Consider the following 22,359-nt stretch of genomic DNA (forward strand, 5'->3'; position numbering starts at 1 on the left):
AAGTACCTGAAATCATCAGGATTATTCTCAGGGATCTCACGGAGCAAAGGCATATGAGAGAACTGGTCACGCTGAAGCAACCAATTCTTGGTCCATGAACTCCTCCCCACCCTGTTCATGGACTGGACTTGTGTCAAGGTCAGGACCCCAACACCAAGCCCCCGCACAGCACGAACTCTACGAGGAGTACGCATATGAAACATGGCTAGAAAACGGTCGGCTGCTCAGAACGAAGTAACAGAACGCACTGAAGAACAGCAAGGCCTGTGAAGAGGGACCTGAAAACCAGTAACGAACGAACAAGAATACAATGACTACTTAAAGTCACGCGGAACTTGCTTGCACGCACTGAAGAGCAGATACAAACCCACAAGCACAAACTGAACGGCAGAAAACGATCTGAAAGCCACGGGTCTGAAAAAGCGCGAATTGTCTCTCACCAAACTTTTACTAACACGAGATTAGCAAAAGGAGCCCAAAGGGTGCCGCGCTTGGTTCTGAACCGGCCTTTTCTAGTCTCGTCGTACGTGACCGCGTGGTTGGCGATTGGAAATTCCGACAACTTTGTGCGACCGTGTGTAGACAAAAAAAGTTTGAGCCAACATACGTCGGAAAAAATCCTAGGATTTTGTTGTCGGAATGTCCGAACAAAGTCCGACCGTGTGTACGCCCTATTACTGTATCTTATACTTTATAACCCTACAAAACTCTCACCCAGATTATAAAGAAAAATGACAGAACAGAAGAATACCTGAAACCCCATTTAGATGTCTTTTGAACTGACAGACACAGACTATGGAGCCTTTTCTATACAAGATACATTGTTCATTGTAAGTAGAAGAAATAGAGGAAGGAGGTTTTTGTACGGCTCTGTATCACTGTGTGAGAGGCCAGCTCTGATACTGCTGACAGTAATAAACGGCTTCATCTTCATCCTTTATGTCGCTGATTTTAAGAATATAATCTGTTCCAGATCCACTGAACCTGGCTGGGACTCCAGACTGAAGGTTGCTTGTACTCCTGATAATCAGTGTTGGACGTTGTCCTGATTTCTGTTGGTACCAGTGTAAGTAGCTGTTGATATCAGTACTGGATTTACATGAGATGGTGACTGTCTGTCCTGGAGTTGCAGTGATCTCATTCGGAGTCTGTGTCATTATAATCTGTGCCCAGGATCCTGTGAAAACAAGAAAATTATTTTTTATATTTTATTCAGTTTTTATTTTTTTGCAATGCTCTCCCCCCCTTATCAATATATACATTAATATGAGAATCTCTCACCCTGAATATAAAGCAGTATGAGAGGCAGCAGAACCCCCTGAGAACCCATCTTGATGTCTCTGCACTGACACACACAGACTACTGAGATGTCACCTGTACAATGTCTCCTATATAACAGCTGCAATCATTAGAGGGGAAACCCCCCGACATCACATATGGGGGACAGGAAACATGCAAATTATACAATGCAAATCCACTAGATTTCATATTCTACATCTCATTTACTGATTTACAATGATGATCACCAATGTAAGAAAGAATGTTGTAAAGAAATATGTTTATTTAGGAAAATATAGCAAACTATACTGAGAATCCTGTAAACAACTCCATTCAAAGTTAATTTGACTTTGGTGAAGTTATTAGTAAGAAGAAAAATGTGTAGATCATACCTACAATATGGGCATCAAGAAGTGCAAAATGTTTTGCTACTGAAAAGAAAGTGTTGATGTGTCCTTTCCACTACTCTGATCTTATTGGCTCTTTGTTAAACATTGTGAGGTTTATTTACTAAAGCTGGAGAGTGTAAAATCAGACTCACTTCTGCATAGAAACCAATCAGCTTCCAGGTTGTATTGCCAAAGCTTAATTGAACAAGCTGAGGTGAGAAGCTGATTGGTTTCTACACAGAAGTGAGCCTGATTTTGCACTCTCCGGCTTTAGTAAATAACCCCCATTGTGTATTTCAGACCTAAATGTGTTATGATGGGACCTTCTATTAGTAATGACAAGGACCATTCAAAAGGTAGAAGTAGCAGCAAATGAACAAGCAAACTGCTTATACCAAATTCTGACCTCACCATCTGAATGTCGCAGCTGAAATCGAGACTCATCAGACCAGCAACGTTTTTCCAATCTTCTATTGTCCAATTTTGGTGATCTGTGTGAATTGTAGCCTCAGTTTCCTGTTCTTAGCCGACAGGAGTGGCACCCGGTGTGGTCTTCTGCTGCTGTAGCCCATCTGCTTCAAGGTTCAATGTGTTGTTCATTCAGAGATAATACTCTGCATACCTTGGTTGTAACGAGTGGTTATTTGAGTTACTGTTGCCCTTCTATCATCTCGAACCAGTCTGCTCATTCTCCTCTGACTTCTGACATCAACATGGCATTTTAGTCCACACAACTGCCAATCACTGGATATTTTCTCTTTTTCAGATCATTTTCTGTAATCCCTAGAGATAATTGTGCATGAAAATCCCAGTAGATCAGCAGTTTTTGAAATACTTGGACCAGCCTGTCTGGCACCAACAACCATGCCACGTTCAAAGTCACTTAAATCCCCTTTCTTACCCATTCTATTGCTCAGTTTGAACTTCAGCAAGTTGTCTTCACCACATCTAGATGCCTAAATGCATTGAGTTGCTGCCATATGATTGGCTGATTAGTAATTTGTGTTACCAACAATTGAACAGGTGTACTTAATAAAGTGTCCGGTGAGTGTTTGTTCTATTGTAACAAATGACTCCACTAACAGCTATTTAATCCCTTGTTACATCTTAGCACTGCTGATTTCCTTCAGTCTTTTTGAAGCCACAATGCTGCATATCATTTCTTAGGGTGGGCTTCTTGTAGACTACAAAAGTGGACCCTCCTGTGTGATGTGTGTCAGCACTAATAGTCCCCTGTGGGAGATCATGTGACAGGGTGACAATGTGAGAGAACAATTGGAGGACAGGGGCAGAGTGTTGTCCCCTCTAAAGGCCCCTTCACACATAGTGCGGTGATTGGCATTTTTCTGCAATGGATAATTGCCAGTCAGCGCTAGGACACAATTGTTTCCTATGTTCCCTATGTCACACTGCAATACAGACCAGAGGTTGGGTACAAGGAGCTTCTGTAAAATTCAGACATGTAGCATTTCACTGCAGCGCTCAGTTTGGCACCTCATGTCACTACACAGCAGAACAATGTACAGCACTGCTGTGCAGAGACATTAATGAAGTGTCATTTTGTACACTTCAAATAAAGTTGAAAAAAGTAAACAGTGGGATGCACTGAAATGTTCATCACTCACTGGGCTCACTGCAGCCACAAATGGAGCATTTATCATGTGGGCAGAGTGAATGAGCCCTAATAGAAAGTGCCTTCATGTGGACATTTATGGCGGGATGTCCACTTCCCACCTAGACCCCAGTGTCTCTTTAGCCGGGCTATTACACCTGGGGGCAGGAAGGTCTGTTTGATCACATGAGCACTGTGATTGGCTTTCACAGTGGTCACATGATTAGGAGGCGGTTCTGCCAGCCCCCCAATCATTACTGGAGCCCCAGAACTGTCTTAGACAACTCGGTTACTATGTTGAGAGCGCAGAAACCTTTGCTGCCCATGGATGCAGATATGTGCAATATGTGCCTGTTTGCCACCACTTGTAAGGAAGGCCCGGAGCGAGTGAAATTAAATGGAAAGGAGGGGCAGGAGGCGGAGCCTAGCGGAGCAGACATGCATTGTTAGAGCTCCACACCGCTGAGGAGAGAAGAGAAGGACAAAGCGGAGCCTGCAGGCTCAAAAGGTATCCATTTGAACCTTTTTGCCCCAGGGAACAAACTGTGAAAGTTTGGGCAGGAAATATGGTACTGGGAGGAAACCGTGGTAGAAATAAAAATCACCTCACAAAGAGCTCACAGGCACTCACTGCAGCTGAAGCAGCTCCAGTCACCTCACAAGATACAGCATCAGGGCGCTCTCACAGACAGAAAATGTCACAGCAAGACTCTCCATTTGAGTCAGATACAGAACAAATCCTCTCACAAACTTCTCCACAAGCCTCCTCAGTATCCCCAGTAATATTATTACAATTTGAAAAGATGCTTCATAAGGCTTTAAAACAAACCTCAGACCAAATAACAAACAGCCTAACCAAAGAAATAAGAGAGCTGGGAAACCGCACCGCAGCCTTAGAAATAAAAATGGATGAAATTGAAATTACAACCCAAGAAAATATAACAGAATTGGAACAATTAAAAAAAGAGAATTTAATACTTCAAACTAAGCTCGAAGATTACGAAAATAGAGCCAGACGTTCAAACTTGCGCATAAGGGGAATACCTGAAACTGTGACAGACCTGCAATCTACTATTACTGCTCTATTACAAGAACTAAAGCCAGATATCCCTATTGAACGTTTAGAACTGGACAGAGTACACAGAGCCCTCACAGCCAAAAAGAAAGATGGACCCCCACGTGATATAATCACAAAATTTCATTATTACAGAACGAAAGAACAAATACTAATTGCTGCAAGAGAAAAAAAGGAACTTAATTTTCAAGGACACAATTATCAAATTTTTGCTGACCTATCCCAACTTACTATTACTAAAAGACGATCCATGAAACCCCAACTAATGGAACTGCAACGCCACAACATTATGTATCAATGGGGCTTCCCCTTTTCAGTCAGATTTAACTACCAAGGTACAATTTACAGAAGCAGATCAGCAGATGAACTACAACAAACCCTTTTAAAATTAAATCTGACAGAACCCACAAGCAGCAACACTCCCACACGCAGAAGAATGACATCATCTTCACCTTCAGGCAACACCCAGAAAATTCCAGAACAAAATGGGAATCATCATTCTCACAAAAGAGGCCGTTATGCCACATCATCCATGGACCAAGAAGATTCAATGGACTGACATCCTAATTCCTGATATCTCTTCATTTATTATACTAAGAGATGGTTCTCTATAAAAAACCTTTATTTATAACTGAATGTAACTGCATTCTGATAGTCACACACTGTGTGGGATCATGTTACATTCCAGTTATATTTCTTATTACTTCTGATTCATATAGCCTTAGAATATATAAGTGAAATAAGGAAATTCTTGTTCGGTTATATATTATCAGGTAATAACAATAGATTTATTACTTTTTAGGACAAATATGTTCAATAATCCAGAAGTAATGGAAGCTTTTTTTTTTTTTTTTTTTTTCTTTCTTTTCTTAAAACAAATATATTATTACCTAACTAGTTCCTAGAATTATGTTTTTGTTTATTCTAATCTGAAGCAATACAACCTCAATTTTATGAGTTAACATATCTAAACAGTTACATATGAATAAAATATGTAATTGTTTACTCTAAAAGGGTTAAAATCCCAAAATAATTCAAACTATCTTCATCAATACCAAAGTTATTAACAGTACCTTTCTAACTGAATTATTTAGCCTAGGGCAAGACTAACCATATACAACCACCCTGGAATAAATAATTTCAACAAAAACTATATTCTGCACTCCAACTAATGAAACATCATTTTGATGTCTTTTGACATAGCACTTCTCTCCTGTAAGCGGAAGATCCGTGTACCCCCATTAGCCCTCCTCATTCTCCCAACCATATTATGTGGGAGTGTGACGAAGGCACTTATTCCCCTGAGAGAGAGATTTATTCTCTTTCACGGGTAAATTGTGATTACTTGCAAAAAATAATTTATACAATGTATCATCTAATCTCATATGTTTTTTGTTTACTCTTTACTCCAGAATTCACTGGTTTCTTTTCTATCTATTCATCTCTTCAGTCCACACAGGTTGATCTGCGCAGTCAGCTCTGCATAACAAAAAGTAAGTCAAAACTATTTGATCTATTGCCATGGCACCACTGAATATACTTTCCCTGAATGTTCAGGGAATAAATGTCCCTCAAAAAAGGACCAAAGCCTTCCGTACTTTCCATAACAAGAAGGCTCACATAGTATGCCTCCAAGAAACACACTTCACCAAAGATTCTACTCCAAAATATATTTCTCCTTTTTATCAACAAATTTACACGGCTTCTGCCTGTACCAAGCAAAGGGGAACTCTAATTGCATTTCACCGATCCACACCATTCACCTTATCATCAGAAATTAAAGACCCAGAAGGTAGATACCTGATACTCATGGGTTATATAATGGATACAGCAATCACGGTGATTTCCTACTACGCTCCTAACAAACAACCTACACCATTCCTCTCACATATATTACAAGTGATTAATACACACAAAATAGGAACAGTGATAATGTGTGGGGATTCGAACCAGGTCCTCCTCCCATTTCTAGATAAATCACCTTTTACACCATCCAAAATAACCTCTAGATTACCTTTTTCTCAACTTCTTTCCAAATACAATCTGGTAGATTCATGGAGAGAAAGTAACCCAATGAAAAAGAAATTCACTTATTTCTCGCACCCTCATCAAACCTTCACCAGAATAGATCATATTTTTCTAACAATAGGAATGATACCAGAAATTATTGCATCAGATATAATTCCGATTCCGTGGTCTGACCATAATGCAGTATACACTACTATAGCCTCAGCCATACCAAAAGCGCATGACCCAACGTGGTACTTACCGGACATAATGCTCAAACACCCACTACATCAGATGGCCATTGAACAAGCTTTAAAGGAATACATATCAATTAATAATACAACAGACATCTCCCCAATAACACTGTGGGAAGCTCATAAGCCTGTCTTGCGTGGTACAATACAAAGACAAATGGCACTATTTAAACGGGAACGCAAAAATCTAGCAAAAAAACTAGAACTCAATTTTAATGCAGCCTACATATCATTTCAAGATAATCCATCTCAGAGTACAAAATCTCATCTGGAAAAATCTAGATTGGAATACGATCTATTTCTCACTGAGTCAGTTGATAAATCCCTCAAACGCTCCAAACACAATTTCTACATGAATACAAACAAACCAGGTACATATTTGGCTCGGGCATTAAATTCAACTAACAAATCTTTCAAACCAATACGTTTGAAATTATCAAAAAATGTTTACACTTGTAATCCAGTTAAAATAGTCCATAAATTTCACTCACATCTCGCAACTTTATACAAGACAAACAATGAATTTAATCCTACAGAGGCTGAATCCTTCTTCTCAAAAATAACCTTACCTGAGTTATCTCAGAATCAAAAAAGCAGTTTGGATGAGCCTATAACTATAGATGAAGTTGCTAACGCCATAAAAGACCTAAAACTTAACAAAAGACCAGGCCCAGACGGCTACTCGGCTTTATACTATAAAACATTCTCAGAAATACTCTCTCCCATTCTCACTGAAACTTTTAACAAACTTCTAGATGGACATTCTTTTCGGCAAGAAACACTAATGGCAATTGTTTGTATGATCCCAAAACCCCTTTCTGATGATACTTCCTGTGTGAATTATCGGCCTATCTCTCTGTTAAACCTCGATATTAAATTATTAGCAAAAATAATAGCAAAACGCCTCAATAGCATTATAGGAAAATTAATACATAGAGATCAAGTAGGCTTCATGCCAAATAGACAGGCAGGCGATAATATACGCAGGGCAGTGTTATTGGCACATATTGCTAAAAAACGGAAAATCCCTTTATGTTTTCTATCTCTCGATATTAAGAGGGCATTTGACACAGTATCCTGGCAATATATGCAATATTCATTACAAAAATGGGGTTTTGGACCCCACTTTTTAACATGGATCAAAGCATTATATAATAAACCCAAAGCCTATATAAAATATGCTGGATACAAATCTGAAGCCTTTAATATCGAAAGAGGTACCCGACAGGGTTGCCCATTATCACCCTTATTATTTGCCCTTATACTCGAACCCATGGCCCAATATATCAGAACAAACCAAACTATAACTGGCATTGAAGTAGGAGGTATTACACACAAATTATGTATATTTGCAGACGATATATTACTTTTTCTATCATCACCACAGGTCTCTGGTCCTAACTTAATACCAGCTCTTGATGGATTTGCAGCCCTATCCGGCCTTATGATTAATCCTAAGAAATGCCTAGTGCTTAATATTTCACTCACAAACATGGAATTGATCCCGGCTAGGGCTGCACTCCCATTCACATGGGCAGAAAAATCAATCCCATATCTTGGAATTCATTTAACAGCCTCTCATTCTGACTTATTCTCAACCAATTATCCTCCTGTATTAAGACAGATCACAAATCTAATAAAACAATGGTCGCAACTTCCTTTATCCTGGATGGGGAAGATTAATGCAATCAAAATGACTATTCTACCCAAATTGCTTTATCTATTCAGAGTCCTCCCTATTCCAATTCCTTCCTATTTTTTGAGAATAGTACAAAAAAGAGCAACTTCGTTTATATGGGGCTCTTCTAAACCACGTATACCTATACACACACTACATCTTCCCAAAAATAAAGGAGGCCTGGGATACCCTAATTTTACTAACTACTACAGAGCGGCACATTTGGCCAGTCTGTCCAAATACCATGCAAAACAGGAAATCCCATTATGGGTATTTATAGAGGCTTCAGAAAATGACCCTCTATTAATATCAAATTTATTATGGCTTGATCCTAAAGACCGCTTTAAAATTCATAATCCCATAACTAAATACTTCTTATCTCTCTGGGATAAACTAAAAACCAAATATCAGTTACAATCTCCACACAATCCTCTCCTTTCTTTTATCAGAAATCCGGCCTTTTATCCGGCATGGATCTACCCAAATTCTTTTAAAGCTTGGACAACATCAGGCATTCAGACACTAAATGACTTCATAGCATCTAAATCATTCCTTTCATTCCCATCGCTTAGAGAAAAATATGATCTACCAAACTCTGAGATATTTAGATATCTCCAAATCAAAAATTTCTATACACCATTCCTAAAGGGGGATACACCATTATCCCAATTATCCATTTTTGAATCAATCTGTACAAAAGATCCATTTGCTAAAGGTACAATTTCATCACTTTATAATCAATTATATGGAGTACCAAATCTTAATAGACCCTCTTACGTTCAGAGGTGGGAGGAGGACCTGGGACGAACTTTAGAAGACACGGACTGGTCTAACATATGGCTCACATCTAAGTCATCTTCACCCAACATCTTAGCACTGGAGACAAATTATAAAGTCCTAACTCGCTGGTACCTTGTACCCGCTAGAGTGGCAAAATATTCGCCTAATACCTCAGCTCTTTGTTTTCGAGGATGCCCAGAAATAGGCACATATTTACACATATGGTGGACGTGCCCAGTAATCCAAACCTTCTGGAAGGAAGTCTTCGTGATTGCATCTAAAATATTTAAAAAAATAATACAACCAGATCCATATTTAACTTTACTTAATCTAAAACCGGAATGGTTAACACTCTCTCAATTCAAACTTATGATCCAACTAATAACGGCTGCAAAACAAACAGTGGCCAAGGCATGGAAATCTCCTACATTGGTACTAGCAGAAACAATTCACAGAATGAATAATACAATGTCCCATGCTAAGATGGTAGCCATCGATCAAAATCAAATTCCAAAATTTGAAAAACTTTGGCATCCTTGGATAAAACAACAGTTCCTGTCAAACTTCAATGACTCTGTCCTGTTGCCATGGTAACAGATTAAATGACTTACAGAGACACCCATTCTAAGGCTTCAAAGAGAACTAAAAAGAATAATAAACTGACGAGCGGGACAACCGTGTGGACCATACCTCTACCTTTCAACCCTTTTTTCTTCTTTCTCTTTCCTTTTCTCCACCTTACGATTAAAGCTCATTATCAGAATTTATTTGACCTATATACACTCTACTTGTAAACAATATGTATAGTAGGTATAAATCATTTAAATACCTACAAAAGTAACTAAGGAAATTATATATATCTTTAATTTAGGTTTACGTGAACCCAATGTTTAATATTTGAAATTTCATGATATTTACCTATATAAACCCTACTGTAAAACAATGAGCTTACTTTATAGATCCTTGTAAACTTACTTTATGTATCTTTATAACATTGTATACTCAATAAACTTCTTTTGACAAGGAAATTAAATGGAAAGGGTAGCAAAGGGGCAGCATGACAGTGTGATAAGGAATATCAGATAATTGATATGACACCTTTTTCTTCCATCCAAAATTAAATGAATAATTTCCCTGCTAATGATCACAATTCATTTTCAGAATTGTATTACAGCTATTTATATGTTATAAATAAACAAGATTGGTGCTCTATTACCAATGTATTAAAACACAGTGCCACTTATGTTCGTGAGAAAAATATGAACATTTTCAGTTCACTACACCAGCGCTTTAGTATTATAATTATTATATTTATATGTTATGTCATCACATGAATGATTGCTGTGGGTTATAAAAGAGGAAAGAGGTCTTTGTACGGCTCTGTATCACTGTGTGTATGGGGTGGTGTCATACTGCAAACAGTAATAACGTCCTTCATCATCTTCAGTTCCTCCAGTGATGGTTAGTTTGTATTCATTTCCCGATACAGAACCACTGAACCTGTCCGGGATCCCAGACTGACGATTGCTTGCAGCATATATAAGAAGTTTTGGAGGTTGTTGGGGCTTCTGTTGGTACCAGGCTAACCAGGTAGTACCATAACTAGTAATACTAGTACTGGATGTACATGTGATGGTGACTGTCTGTCCCGGGGACACAGAGATAGAATCCGGAGTCTGAGTAATCACAATCTGTCCACAGGATCCTGAGGATGGGAAGAGACATATTGATTATTGATTTCCTATCAATCCTGATGTGTGTATTTATTGTAGAATGTATAGATGTATGTGCAGAGGATGATGGAAGGAGCCTCATCTCTCACCCTGAATAGAAATGAAGATGACAGCCAGCAGATAACTGGGAGAAAACATCTTGATGTTTCTGGAGGGTCAGATCCAAACTAGAAGACGTCTCCTGTACAATGAGATATATAGAGAGAGTGACAGGGGAGGTGTTCCCCCCACACACACACAAACTGTGTATAGAAAGTTATGTAAATCTTGTGGTTTTACATTTACCGTTTAGTTTGCATGGATGAAAACAATTATATGTTATTTTGGTTAGGAAGCCAAAGTTGCCTTTAAAGGAGTATTTTGAGATTGCAAAGACTGTGGCATACATGTGCTGTGCACACAGCAATTAGGCTCATAAGTAGGCTATAAACACCATACAGAGTATACCTTTCCCACATAAAAATCCTGAACTGTTCTTCTTTGGAAGGACAAGGACACAGCTTTATTGATTTATATAAGAAATTGAAAAAAAAAAAGCATAATATCCAGCAGACTGGAGCTTACAGTTGTTAATTTAAAAACTAGTGCCATCACAGATGTCTTGTGGATACACAACATGTCTTCAAGGTGTAGTGTTATCAGAAGTTCAGGACAGGTATAACAAACAAAAATGCCAGATGAGGGGATTGATCAGGTACCATTTTTTTTGTTGGAAAGGTAAAATCCTGTCATTGAAGCCGTGACAATCACTCTCTTAATCAATATTGACTATATTGAATCTTTATGATGGTAGCATTAGTAAAATGACAGGAAAGTATATTATTTTTACTTGTTTTTAGTTTTCATGCCTAGGCAAATTATGCCATACATCCCAGGAGTCCTCAGGAGGGGTTTTCTCAGCTAAGCACACCCTCCTGTCTGCATGCCTGAGCTAAGGGCAAATGGATTCCAGGAAGCAAATGCTACATGCATCATATGCCTTTACTCAAGATGGTCACAACCAGAAATGCTAGGGGGGGTGTTTTTCAAAGTGATTTCTTAGCAAAATAAAGCATGGAGACATAGATGAATGATTGAGTTTGCTTTGAATATTCAAAAAAATAAATAAATACCATGTTTGGTGGTCCTGTCTGAAGGTCAAATGTTTTTGGATTAGAATGTTTAATCTTGTCCAGTCGGTGATGGGACAGAATATACCCAGAGACGCTAAAACCGCATCTCTATTTAGAGATAAACAAGGCAGGTTTGAAAAAGTGTGGAACCCCTGGATTGTGTTCCTCCCTAGACACTGGGACACCTTGTGGATGGAGGCCTGGACTAAGAGAACCAACTCCAGCCTTTTCTCCTACTTTCTTTCTTCCACGTTTTTCTTTTTTATAATTATATTTGTTATGCTTTAATAACTTCTATAAGGATGCTGATGGGCCATAGAGCCATAGAGCCTGGACCATAGAGCCTCCCCAATCCTAATATCTTCTCGGAATGAGGTATCGTGCCTTGAGGGGCTAATCCTTGACATTAACACTCCCCTGTGCACTGCTTAAAAATGTGTTCGTTTTAGTTTTCGTTTCATTCGTTTTTGTTTTTTTTCAGAAATTCGAACATTCAGAATTTGTAAATTTGAAAATTAGGAAATTCGGAAAAAAAACTAAATAATAATTACTAATAATGTGCTTTTATTATTATAATTATTGTTATTTATTGTTATTCATTTGTTACGTTCCATTCGTTTAGATACGGCATTTGTTATTACGGATAATTTGTAACTTCAGATAAATTCATATTCATTACGTTCACTAACAGCCAAATTTGAAAGGAAATTCCAATACCTATAATTTAATAGTTAGTAATAGTTAAGTTATTATTAGTAGTATTTATTTCAGATTTTCAAATTTTCAGGATTTTGAATTTTTGGATTTACGTTCCTTTTTTCGGATTTTTGTTCATTTGAATTTTTGGATTTTCATACTTATTTTTAGATTTCTGAATCTTCAAAATTTCTGAATTTTTGAATATTCGGAAATTAGAAAATTTGGATAGTTGCGAATTAACAAATTTGTCTAAATTCGTTAAAAAACTAATTCGAACTAAACGAATTGCACATGTCTTTGAAATAAAAATTATTGAAAGAGAAAAATAAATTCAATAACACTTTTGGTTTGTGGTGCTCAGATAAAGTGTAGTTCAGCTTTAATAATTTAGGAGGGAGGGAAGATCTTCTAAAGCTGAATAAATCTGCTGTCTGCTGTCTCTTCTGATAAATTAATATTGAATTAGCACCCATCATTTGCAGCTATAACAGCTTCAACTCTTCTGGGAAGGCTGTCCACAAGGTTTAGGAGTGTGTCTATGGGAATGTTTGACCATTCTTCCAGAAGCACATTTGTGAGGTCAGACCAGTGTTTCTCAACTCCAGTCCTCAAGGCGCACCAACAGGTCATGTTTTCAGGATTTCCCTCAGATGAAACTGCTGTGGTAATTACTAAGGCAGTGAAAACTGATTAAATCACCTGTGCAAAATAGTGGAAATCCTGAAAACATGACCTGTTGGTGCGCCTTGAGGACTGGAGTTGAGAAACACTGGGTCAGACACACTAATGTTGGAGGAGAAGGCCTGGCTCGCAGTTTCCACTCTAATTCATTGGAATGAGGTCAGGACTCTGTGCAGGCCAGTCAAGTTCCTCCACCCCAAACTCACTCATCCATGTCTTTATGGACCTTGCTTTGTGTGCTGGTCCAAATCATTTGGTGGAGGGGAGATTATGGTGTAGGGTTGTTTTTCAGGGGTTGGGCTAGACCCCTTAGTTCCAGTGAAGGGAACTGTTAAGGCGTCAGAATACCAAGACATTTTGGACAATTTCATGCTCACAACTTTGTGGGAACAGTTTGGGGATGACCCCTTCCTGTTCCAACATAACTGCACGCCAGTGCACAAAACAAGGTCCATAAAGACATGGATGAGTAAGTTTGGGGTAGAGGAATTTGACTGGCCTGACCTTAACCCGATAGAACACCTATGGGATGAATTAGAGTGATGACTGCGAGCCAGGCCTTCTCCTCCACATCAGTGCCTGACCTTACAAATGCGCTTCCAGAAGAATGGTTAAACATTCCCATAGACCCACTCCTAAACCTTGTGGACAGCCTTCTCAGAACCTTCCTTCATAAGGTGGACATGTGAGAGACATTGTACTACAAGTGCACTTGTAAATTCAGTCGCTGTAGATCTGAGCGGAACATGTAAGGAAAATATAAAACAGCATTTTTGCTTGTACATGATTGGATGAAGAAATCAGCAGAGCTTCCCCTCATTTCAGATCTTCCCCTCAGATCTACAGTGACTGCACTTTCAGGTGCACTTGTAATGCAGAGTAGATTTGCCTTTAGTAAATCAACCCCATTATCTTCTTTTTTACAAGCTGAACTGAACTCAGGAACTCTACTGACATCTAGTGGCCATTTGTAGAAGTGTTCTCATATGTTCTATTACTGTGTTCCCTACTGTTAATATTAAAGTGATTGTATACCCTTTTTTTACCTACAGGTAAGCCTATAATACGGCTTACCTGTAGGTAAAATTAATATCTCCTAAACCTTTGCGGTATAGGAGATATTCACTTTGCATGCAGCCGCTGACGTCAGCGGCGCATGCGCTGTGAAGGCCTGGCCGAAGGTCTGGCAGACGCTGCTGACCCTGCTGGGAAGAAGACCGCCGCATGCATGCCACTCACAGCACCGGGGCTGCGAACCCGGAAGAAACACTGAGGGAACATGTCAGCTCCCTTGGGGTGGACCGAGATCAGATGCCAAGGCCTCATTCTAAGGTGAGTATTTCATAACGAGCTAGTATGCGCTGCATACTAGCCCATTATGCCTTTGCCTTACAGGTTTTTTGTTTAAAAAAAAATAATAACATTTCAGTGCGGGTATATAACAGCTTTAATGTTCTATACTACACTCCCAGGCTCATATGACATCCCCTATGCTATGTTAGCCACACAGCCATTTGCCTGTATGTCTGGATCAGAGACTTTTTCCTTCACTTGCCTGTGGATCTGGTCCTGGGATCTCTCCAGCAGCTCATCTGGACTTCAAGAGCCAGTCTGCCCCACTGTAAGAGAGACCCTGTCATAAAGGAAGTGCAAGCAGCTGTGTTCTTTACCGCTTTATTGTAGAGCTGCACAATTAATCGTTAAAGAATCGAGATTGTGATTCAACCCCCCTCAAGATCTTAAAACAGCATTTCCTCGATTCAGTGCAGAGAGTTCTCTGCTCACAGCTGACAGCTGTGAAAAAAAAAAAAAAAAACAGGCAGCCTGCCAAGTTTATCACAACATCATTTAGGCGGAGATAAAGAGTAACATTGTAAAATTTAGTTATTTTAGATCAAAGGGATTTAAATAAGGGCAGTTTAATCACCTAAAGACTTAAAGGCTGATGCCCCGTACACACGATCTGACTTTTCGACGAAACCGTGGAATTTTGTTTGAAGGTTGTTGGCTACAACTTGTCTTGCATACACACGGTCACACAAATGTTGGCCAACAATTACGAACGTAGTGATGTACAAGACGTACAAACAGCCGATAAAAAGGAAGTTCAATAGTCATGCTCCACCCTTTGGGCTCCTTCTGCTAATGTTGTGTTTGGTGAGCATTGATTCCGAGCATTTGTGTTTGTACTTTGGATTTTTGTCCGACGTTCTTGTGTACACACGATCGGAAAGTCTGACAACACACATTTGTTGGTGGAAAATTTGAGAACCTGCTAGCCAACATTTGTTGGCGGAAAGTTTGACAACAAATGTCCGATGGAGCATACACACGGTTGGACTTTTCGCCAACAAGTTGAAATCCAACATTTGTTGTCGGAAAATCCGATTTTGTGTACGGGGCATGAGCCTTTTTCTGACACTTGTTGCTTACAAGATAAAATCAGTATTTCTATTTATAAAAAAATTAGTTAGGACCTACAAACTTTATATATATATTTTTTACTGACCCCAGAGAATAAAATGGTGGCTGTTGCAATATTTTATATCACACTGTAATAAAAAAAGGAAAAAAACAGTAAAGTTAGCCCAATTTTTTTGTATAATATGAAAGATGATGTTACGCCGTGAAAATCGTGAGAGAATCGTGATCTTTATTCTAAGCAAAAAGAAAATGTGATTCTCATTTTAGCCAGAATCGTGCAGCTCTACTTTATTGTATTAGTCATCCCTCGCTGTAGTCTGCACTCATTGGGTTCTATTACATTGTATTTGCTACCACCTAGTGACCTATTTGGGTATTGCACCTAGTGTCTCCTGTATTGTAACAGACACTGTTATGTAGCTTATGCATAACACATTATGACAGGATGCTTTTATGTTCGATCATACATGCTGTTACAGTGTGAAAAAGAAAGTCATGCTTACTGTTCACACATAAAGCTAGAGCATTTTGTTCAACTCGTACTGTATCATATACTTTATCCAGTGTTAATTTTGTCGACTAAAACGACTAAAACATTTTAGTCGGCTAAATGAATACTATTTTAGTCGACTAAAATACGACTAAAACGTAAACAATTGAGATGACTAAAATATGACTAAAACTACAATGGCATTTTAGTCAAAAGACTAAAATGCCATTTTAGTCAAAAGACTAAAATGGGACTGTGACAGACTCACCCGGGACAGCCCCATGGAAGGCTTTGACTACGATGGCCTGGGATTGTTGTACTGGAGGCTGTCCAAGGACCCTGACTTTGGGAGTGATCAGGAGTGGCGTTTGGAGGAAATAATGGAGCACAGAGAGCGAAGACTGAATGTCTCAGAAGTGCACTGGGCACAGGAAGATTTGGAGTTTCTGGCTGTTCAGGAATGGGAGCTGGAGATCGCCTACAGACGGCTGCTAGACTCTGCTCAGCAGCAGGGTGGGGTTCCCTTTGCCTGGGACTATCAGGAAATACCAGTTGACAACTCTGAAATCCTGGCTGAAGAGTTGACAATGTGGCAGAGTAATGCCCCGTACACACGGTCGGACTTTGTTCGGACATTCCGACAACAAAATCCTAGGATTTTTTCCGACGGATGTTGGCTCAAACTTGTCTTGCATACACACGGTCACACAAAGTTGTCGGAAAATCCGATCATTCTGAACGCGGTGACGTAAAACATGTACGTCGGGACTATAAACGGGGCAGTGGCCAATAGCTTTCATCTCTTTATTTATTCTGAGCATGCGTGGCACTTTGTGCGTCGGATTTGTGTACACACGATCGGAATTTCCGACAACGGATTTTGTTGTCGGAAAATTTTATCTCCTGCTCTCAAACTTTGTGTGTCGGAAAATCCAATGGAAAATGTGTGATGGAGCCTACACACGGTCAGAATTTCCAACAACAAGGTCCTATCACACATTTTCCGTCGGAAAATCCGACCGTGTGTAAGGGGCATAAGACTAAAACTAAATTGAAATTTGCTGTCAAAATTAACACTGACTTTATCACCCTACAAAACTCTCCTCCAGATTATAAAGCAAAATGACAGAACAGAAGAATACCTGGAAACACATTTGGATGTCTTTTGGACCGACAGACAACGGAAAATTATATACTCACCTTTCCGTAATTTTCCTTTCCTGTCGTATCTTCATGGCAGCATACACTTTGGGTTGTGACTCCGCCCCTCACAACCTGATAGGACCACATAGCTATAAGTTGTAAAGATGGCCCCCGTCCCAGTATTCTCCGTATATATATCACCTTAGACGGGTGGGAAATTGTATGCTGCCATGAAGATACGACAGGAAAGGAAAATTACGGAAAGGTGAGTATACAATTTTCCGTTTTCCTGTCGCATCATGGCAGCATACACTTTGGGGAGTAACTCGCAAAGACTGGGTGGGGATTCAAACTAAGTTTATTAATCAGAGAACAGAAGAATTGGCCTGGATAACGGCTCTTCCGAAATCCACTGTGGATAAACAGGCGGAATCCACTTTGTAATGGGTCATAAAGGTGTTCCTGGAAGACCAGGTAGCCGCTCTGCAAATTGTCTCCGCCGAGACTCTACAATATGCCGCCCAGGAGGTTGCCACTGCCCTGGTGGAATGTGCCCTTAAGCCCTCAGGTACTTGCTGACTGCTCAATGAATAGGCCTTTTTTTATGGTCTTCACCAGCCATGACGCAATGGTGCGTGAGGATGCCGCTTGACCTCTCCTGAATCCATGCGGAATAATTAGGAGACTTTCCGTTTTCCTGATGGATCTTGTAGCTGTGAGGTACTCCAGGACATTACCCTTGACGTCCAGTGGGTGAGGATCGCCCTGTTCCGTGGTGAGTGCCGGAAGGTTAATCTCTTGGTTGAAGTGAAAGGATGAGGATACCTTGGGTATGAACCGGTCTGAAGGTTTTAAGACTAATCTGTCTGGCAGATACCAGATATGGATCACTAACCATTAAGGCCTGCATCTCTGACACCCGCTTAGCCGATGTTATGGCTATCAGGAATGAGACTTTTAGCATCAGATCCCATAAGGATATGTTCTCATTCGGAAAGAAGGGTTCCTTAGATAGAGCTTCCAGTACAACTGAGAGGTCCCAGACTGGGAAGGAAGGTTTTCCTAGGAGGTCTCAGCTTTAGACAGGCCCGTTGGAACTGAACCACAAGGGGATCTTGTGCCCATCTGACTCCTGTCAGGGCGGACAAGGCCGAGACTTGGACCTTCAGAGTACTTGATCTAAGACCCTTCTCTAGGCCTAGTTGAAGGAACTCCAGGACCTGTGACACCGATGGTGAGGATGAGTCCCAACCTTGCTGTTGAGCGAAGGCGGTAAACTTCTCCCAGACTCGCCTGTAAGTAATATTCGTGGTAGGTCTCCTGGCCTGGAGTAGGGTATCCACCACTCTCTGGGAGCATCCTTGCTCTAGGTACCAAGCCCTTTCAGCCTCCAGGCCATCAAATGTAGCTTCTCCGGGTTCGGGTGAAGAAGATGACCCTGGGAGAGTAGGTCTGGTGACAACGGAAGGGGCAGGGGATCTGCCGTATTCAGCTGTATCAGAGTGGTAAACCATGGCCTCCTCGGCCAGAAGGGAATTACTGCCACCACCAGTGCCGATGACTCCTTGAGTCTCAGGAGAAACCTCGTTATGAGTGGAGTTGGAGGAAAGATGTATCCTAGATGGAAATTCCAGGGGTGCAGGAGACAGTCCGTCCCCTCCGCTGAAGGGAATGGTATTCTCGATAGAAATCTCCGACATTTCGCATTCTCTGGGGTTGCCGTCAGGTCTATCTCTGGAGGACCCCAAGTCCTGGATATGAGGGCGTAGGCCTGTGGGTTCAGAGACCACTCGTGATTGGAGGTGAAATTCCTGCTCAGCGAGTCGGCCAGCACATTCTGGACTCCCGAAACATAGACTGGCCTTAAGCTTAACAGGTTCAGTTGTGCCCACTCTAGAACAGGACGGACCTCCTGCATCATGGACCTGCTTCTGGTGCCCCCCTGCCTGTTGATATAGGCAACCGCGACCTTGTTGTCCATTCTTAGAAGAACATGTTTCCCTCTCAAAAGCGAGCCGAAGGACAGGAGCGCTTGGAATGCTGCTCTCATTTCTAACACATTCGACACTGTGTCCTGTGCCCTGAATGGCCAGCGGCCTTGGGCCGCAAAGTGCTGATGGTGGGCTCCCCACCCCTGCAGACTGGCATCTGAGGTCACCGTCTCCTGGTAAGGGGTGATTATGTGCTTGCACCTTCCTAGGTTGCGAGGCCGTATCCACCACAGCAATGACTGCTTCACCTCTTGAGGGATGTGAATCGACTGCGACATCGAAACACCGTTCCACTGGCGGAGGAAGGAAATCTGGAAAGGCCTCGAGTTCCATTGCGCCCACTGAACCATCGGAATGGTGGATGCTAAGGAGCCCAGGATACTGAGGCATGTTCTGGCTGGTAATCTCCTGGCCGAGATGGCCTTCTTCACTTTCTGAATCAGGGGGGAAATCTTCTCCTCTGGAAGTTCCACCGTGTTCTCTCTCGTGTCCAGCTTGGCCCCTAGAAAGACCATCCTCTGAGTGGGATGAATACTGCTCTTCTTCCAGTTTATCAGCCACCCTAGAGACTGTAAAGTGGAGACCAGGATTCCCCGATGCTGGATGAGAGACTCCTTGTTGTTCGAGAGAAGCAGGATGTCGTCCAGGTAATGGTGGACTCTCAATCCCCTCTCTCAAGTGGGCTATCACGGGCAATAGGACCTTCGTGAATGTCCTGGGTGCGGTGGAGATCCCGAACGGAAGACTTCAGAATTGGAAGTGCCAGCTGTTTATCGTGAAGCGGAGGAATCTCTGGAACTCTGAGTGGATCGGGATATGTAAGTATGCGTCTTGCAGATCGATCGAGAGCATCCAGTCCCCCCGATTTATTGCTTGAAGGATCGACTGGAGGCTTTCCATCCGGAATGTTTCTACCCGGATTGACCGGTTGAGTTTCTTTAGGTCCATAACAGGACGGAAGTCCCCTGACTTTTTTCGTACTAGAAAGAGTGGGGAATAGAAACCCTGACCTCTTTGGGATGGTGCGACTTCCACTATTGCCTGTTTCCTTAACAGATCCTGGATGTACTGGACCAAAGACAACCTTTTCTCCCTGGAAGGAGGAAGCCTGGTTGCACAGAAGTGACCCCTTGGGGGGCGGTTCTTGAATGACCACCTGTGTCCGACCCGGATGGTGGATACTGTCCATGGGTCCTTTATCAATTCCGCCCAAACCAACCCGAATCTTGTGAGCCTGGCACCCACTACCGCTGGTTGGGCGGACGTACCTTCAAAAAGGTTTCTGTTCATTGGAAGCAGGCATTTTGGTTTTCTGAAATTAGAGGAAGGACGTCTGAGGGTTCTTCCAAGTTCTCCTGTACTCCTTCCCAAGCCTATAGGACTTTGCATCCCTGTATCTCTCCGGGAGATTGCGCTTGAAGGGAGGCGCTCTTTGTTGTTTTGGCCTTCTGTCTAAGGGAATAAGACCAGACTTCCCGCCTGTCACTTTGGATATTGCTGTATCCAGCTTTGCACCAAAGAGGTTAACTCCATCATATGGAATCCTGCACCAGTTGGACTTTGAGGCCGGGTCGGCCGACCAGGGCTTAAGCCATAACACCCTCCTGGCCATTACCGTTGCTAGCATAGACCTTGAAGCGGACCTAATGGTGTCCACCGAGGCTTCCGCCACAAAGTCTCCTGCGAGACTGAGTTCCTGTAGGGCTTTAACGATCTGGTCCTGATCTGCGCCTTCAGCAACGAGCTTCGCGGTGTTCAAAGACCACCCGGAAATAGCTTTCCCGACTGTGGCCAAAGCCACTGCTGGTCTGCAGGCGCCTCCTGCAAAAACGTAAGCCCTTTTAAGGTCTGTGTCCACCTTCCTGTCCAGAACATCCCTGAACGTCACTGCGTCTTCAATGGGAAGCGTCACATGCCTGGCTAGGCGCATCAAAGAGGCGTCCACCACTGGAGGGGAGACCAGGGGAGCTACTCTGGGCTCTTTCAGAGGATATAGCTTAGTAAGTCTGTTAGAAAGACTAACCTTCTTCTCTGGATTCTACCATTCTTCCTTAATAAGCTCATCCAGTTCCTCTATAAATGGGAAGGCTTCAGGTACCTTCTTGAGATTCGGGAAATACTTCCTTTGCTTCTGCTGTACCTCCTCAGGTTCCTCCAAGTTAATCGCTTCCTTGACCGATTTTGCAAAGGGTCCTATGAGCGAGAAATCAAAGCCTGCTGCCGCTTCCAGTTCTTCCTCGTCTGATGGAAACTCTTGTTCCCTAGATGTACTAGGATGGGATGGTGAGGCGCTCAGGGCTGTAGCCTCCACATCTGGGGTTGAGATATGCGTAGCAGGGACCCCGGTAGGTTCCACAGCGACTAGCTCCTTCTCCCTGGTGGCTTCGTCCATACACCTGCGGCAGGCCAGCCTGTCTGGTAGAGCTGTGGCCCCGCATACCCAGCAAGCATTCCCCGCTGGACGGGGAGGATGTGCAGGAGACTGGCGTCTACGTGCAGGGGATCTTCTATAATGGGAATGTCTATGCCTGGAGTAGGAACGGCTCCTCCTACGGCTTCCCCTGTGGGCTGAGCGACTTCTGCCGCGTGAGCGGCTTCGCCTATGGCTGGAGCGGCTTCTCCTGCGTGAGGTCTCTCTTCGCCTTGACTTAGACGATCTTGGTGACCTGGTGGGCTGACCGATTAGGCAGCATTAGTACGATCCTGCTCTCTTTTTCAATCTTCACTACTTACCATGAACATCCCCCCCCTTACCTATTGGGCTGATGGTGATCTGCTGGGGCAGCGGTCTCCATAGAAAGGATAACTGTGATATCCTGGAGGGATACAGGCAGGTGTAAACATGCAAGCAAACAAACAGAGGAACCAGGGGGAGAGAGAAACACTTACCCCAAGGAGGGAGCGTCAGAGGTGAGGCAGAGCTGATAGCAGAGTTGATAGCAGCGTCAGATATGCTCAGGAAGCTGGAGGCATCAGAAATGACATCTCTGAGCTTTTTAAATAAACCGTCATG

General features: G+C 41.9%; 1 gene segment (V, D, J or C); it reads right to left on the reverse strand.

Annotated features, from left to right (window-relative positions):
* Positions 1-875: 875 nt before the first annotated feature.
* On the reverse strand, positions 876-21,391 carry LOC141128014 (immunoglobulin kappa variable 3-11-like). The segment is given in 2 exon segments: positions 876-1,177; positions 21,370-21,391. Coding segments are annotated over 2 exon segments (324 nt in total).
* Positions 21,392-22,359: the final 968 nt, after the last annotated feature.

The sequence above is a fragment of the Aquarana catesbeiana genome, linkage group LG01 (genome assembly GCF_042186555.1).
Source record: "Aquarana catesbeiana isolate 2022-GZ linkage group LG01, ASM4218655v1, whole genome shotgun sequence".
In the NCBI taxonomy this organism is placed as follows: domain Eukaryota; kingdom Metazoa; phylum Chordata; class Amphibia; order Anura; family Ranidae; genus Aquarana; species Aquarana catesbeiana.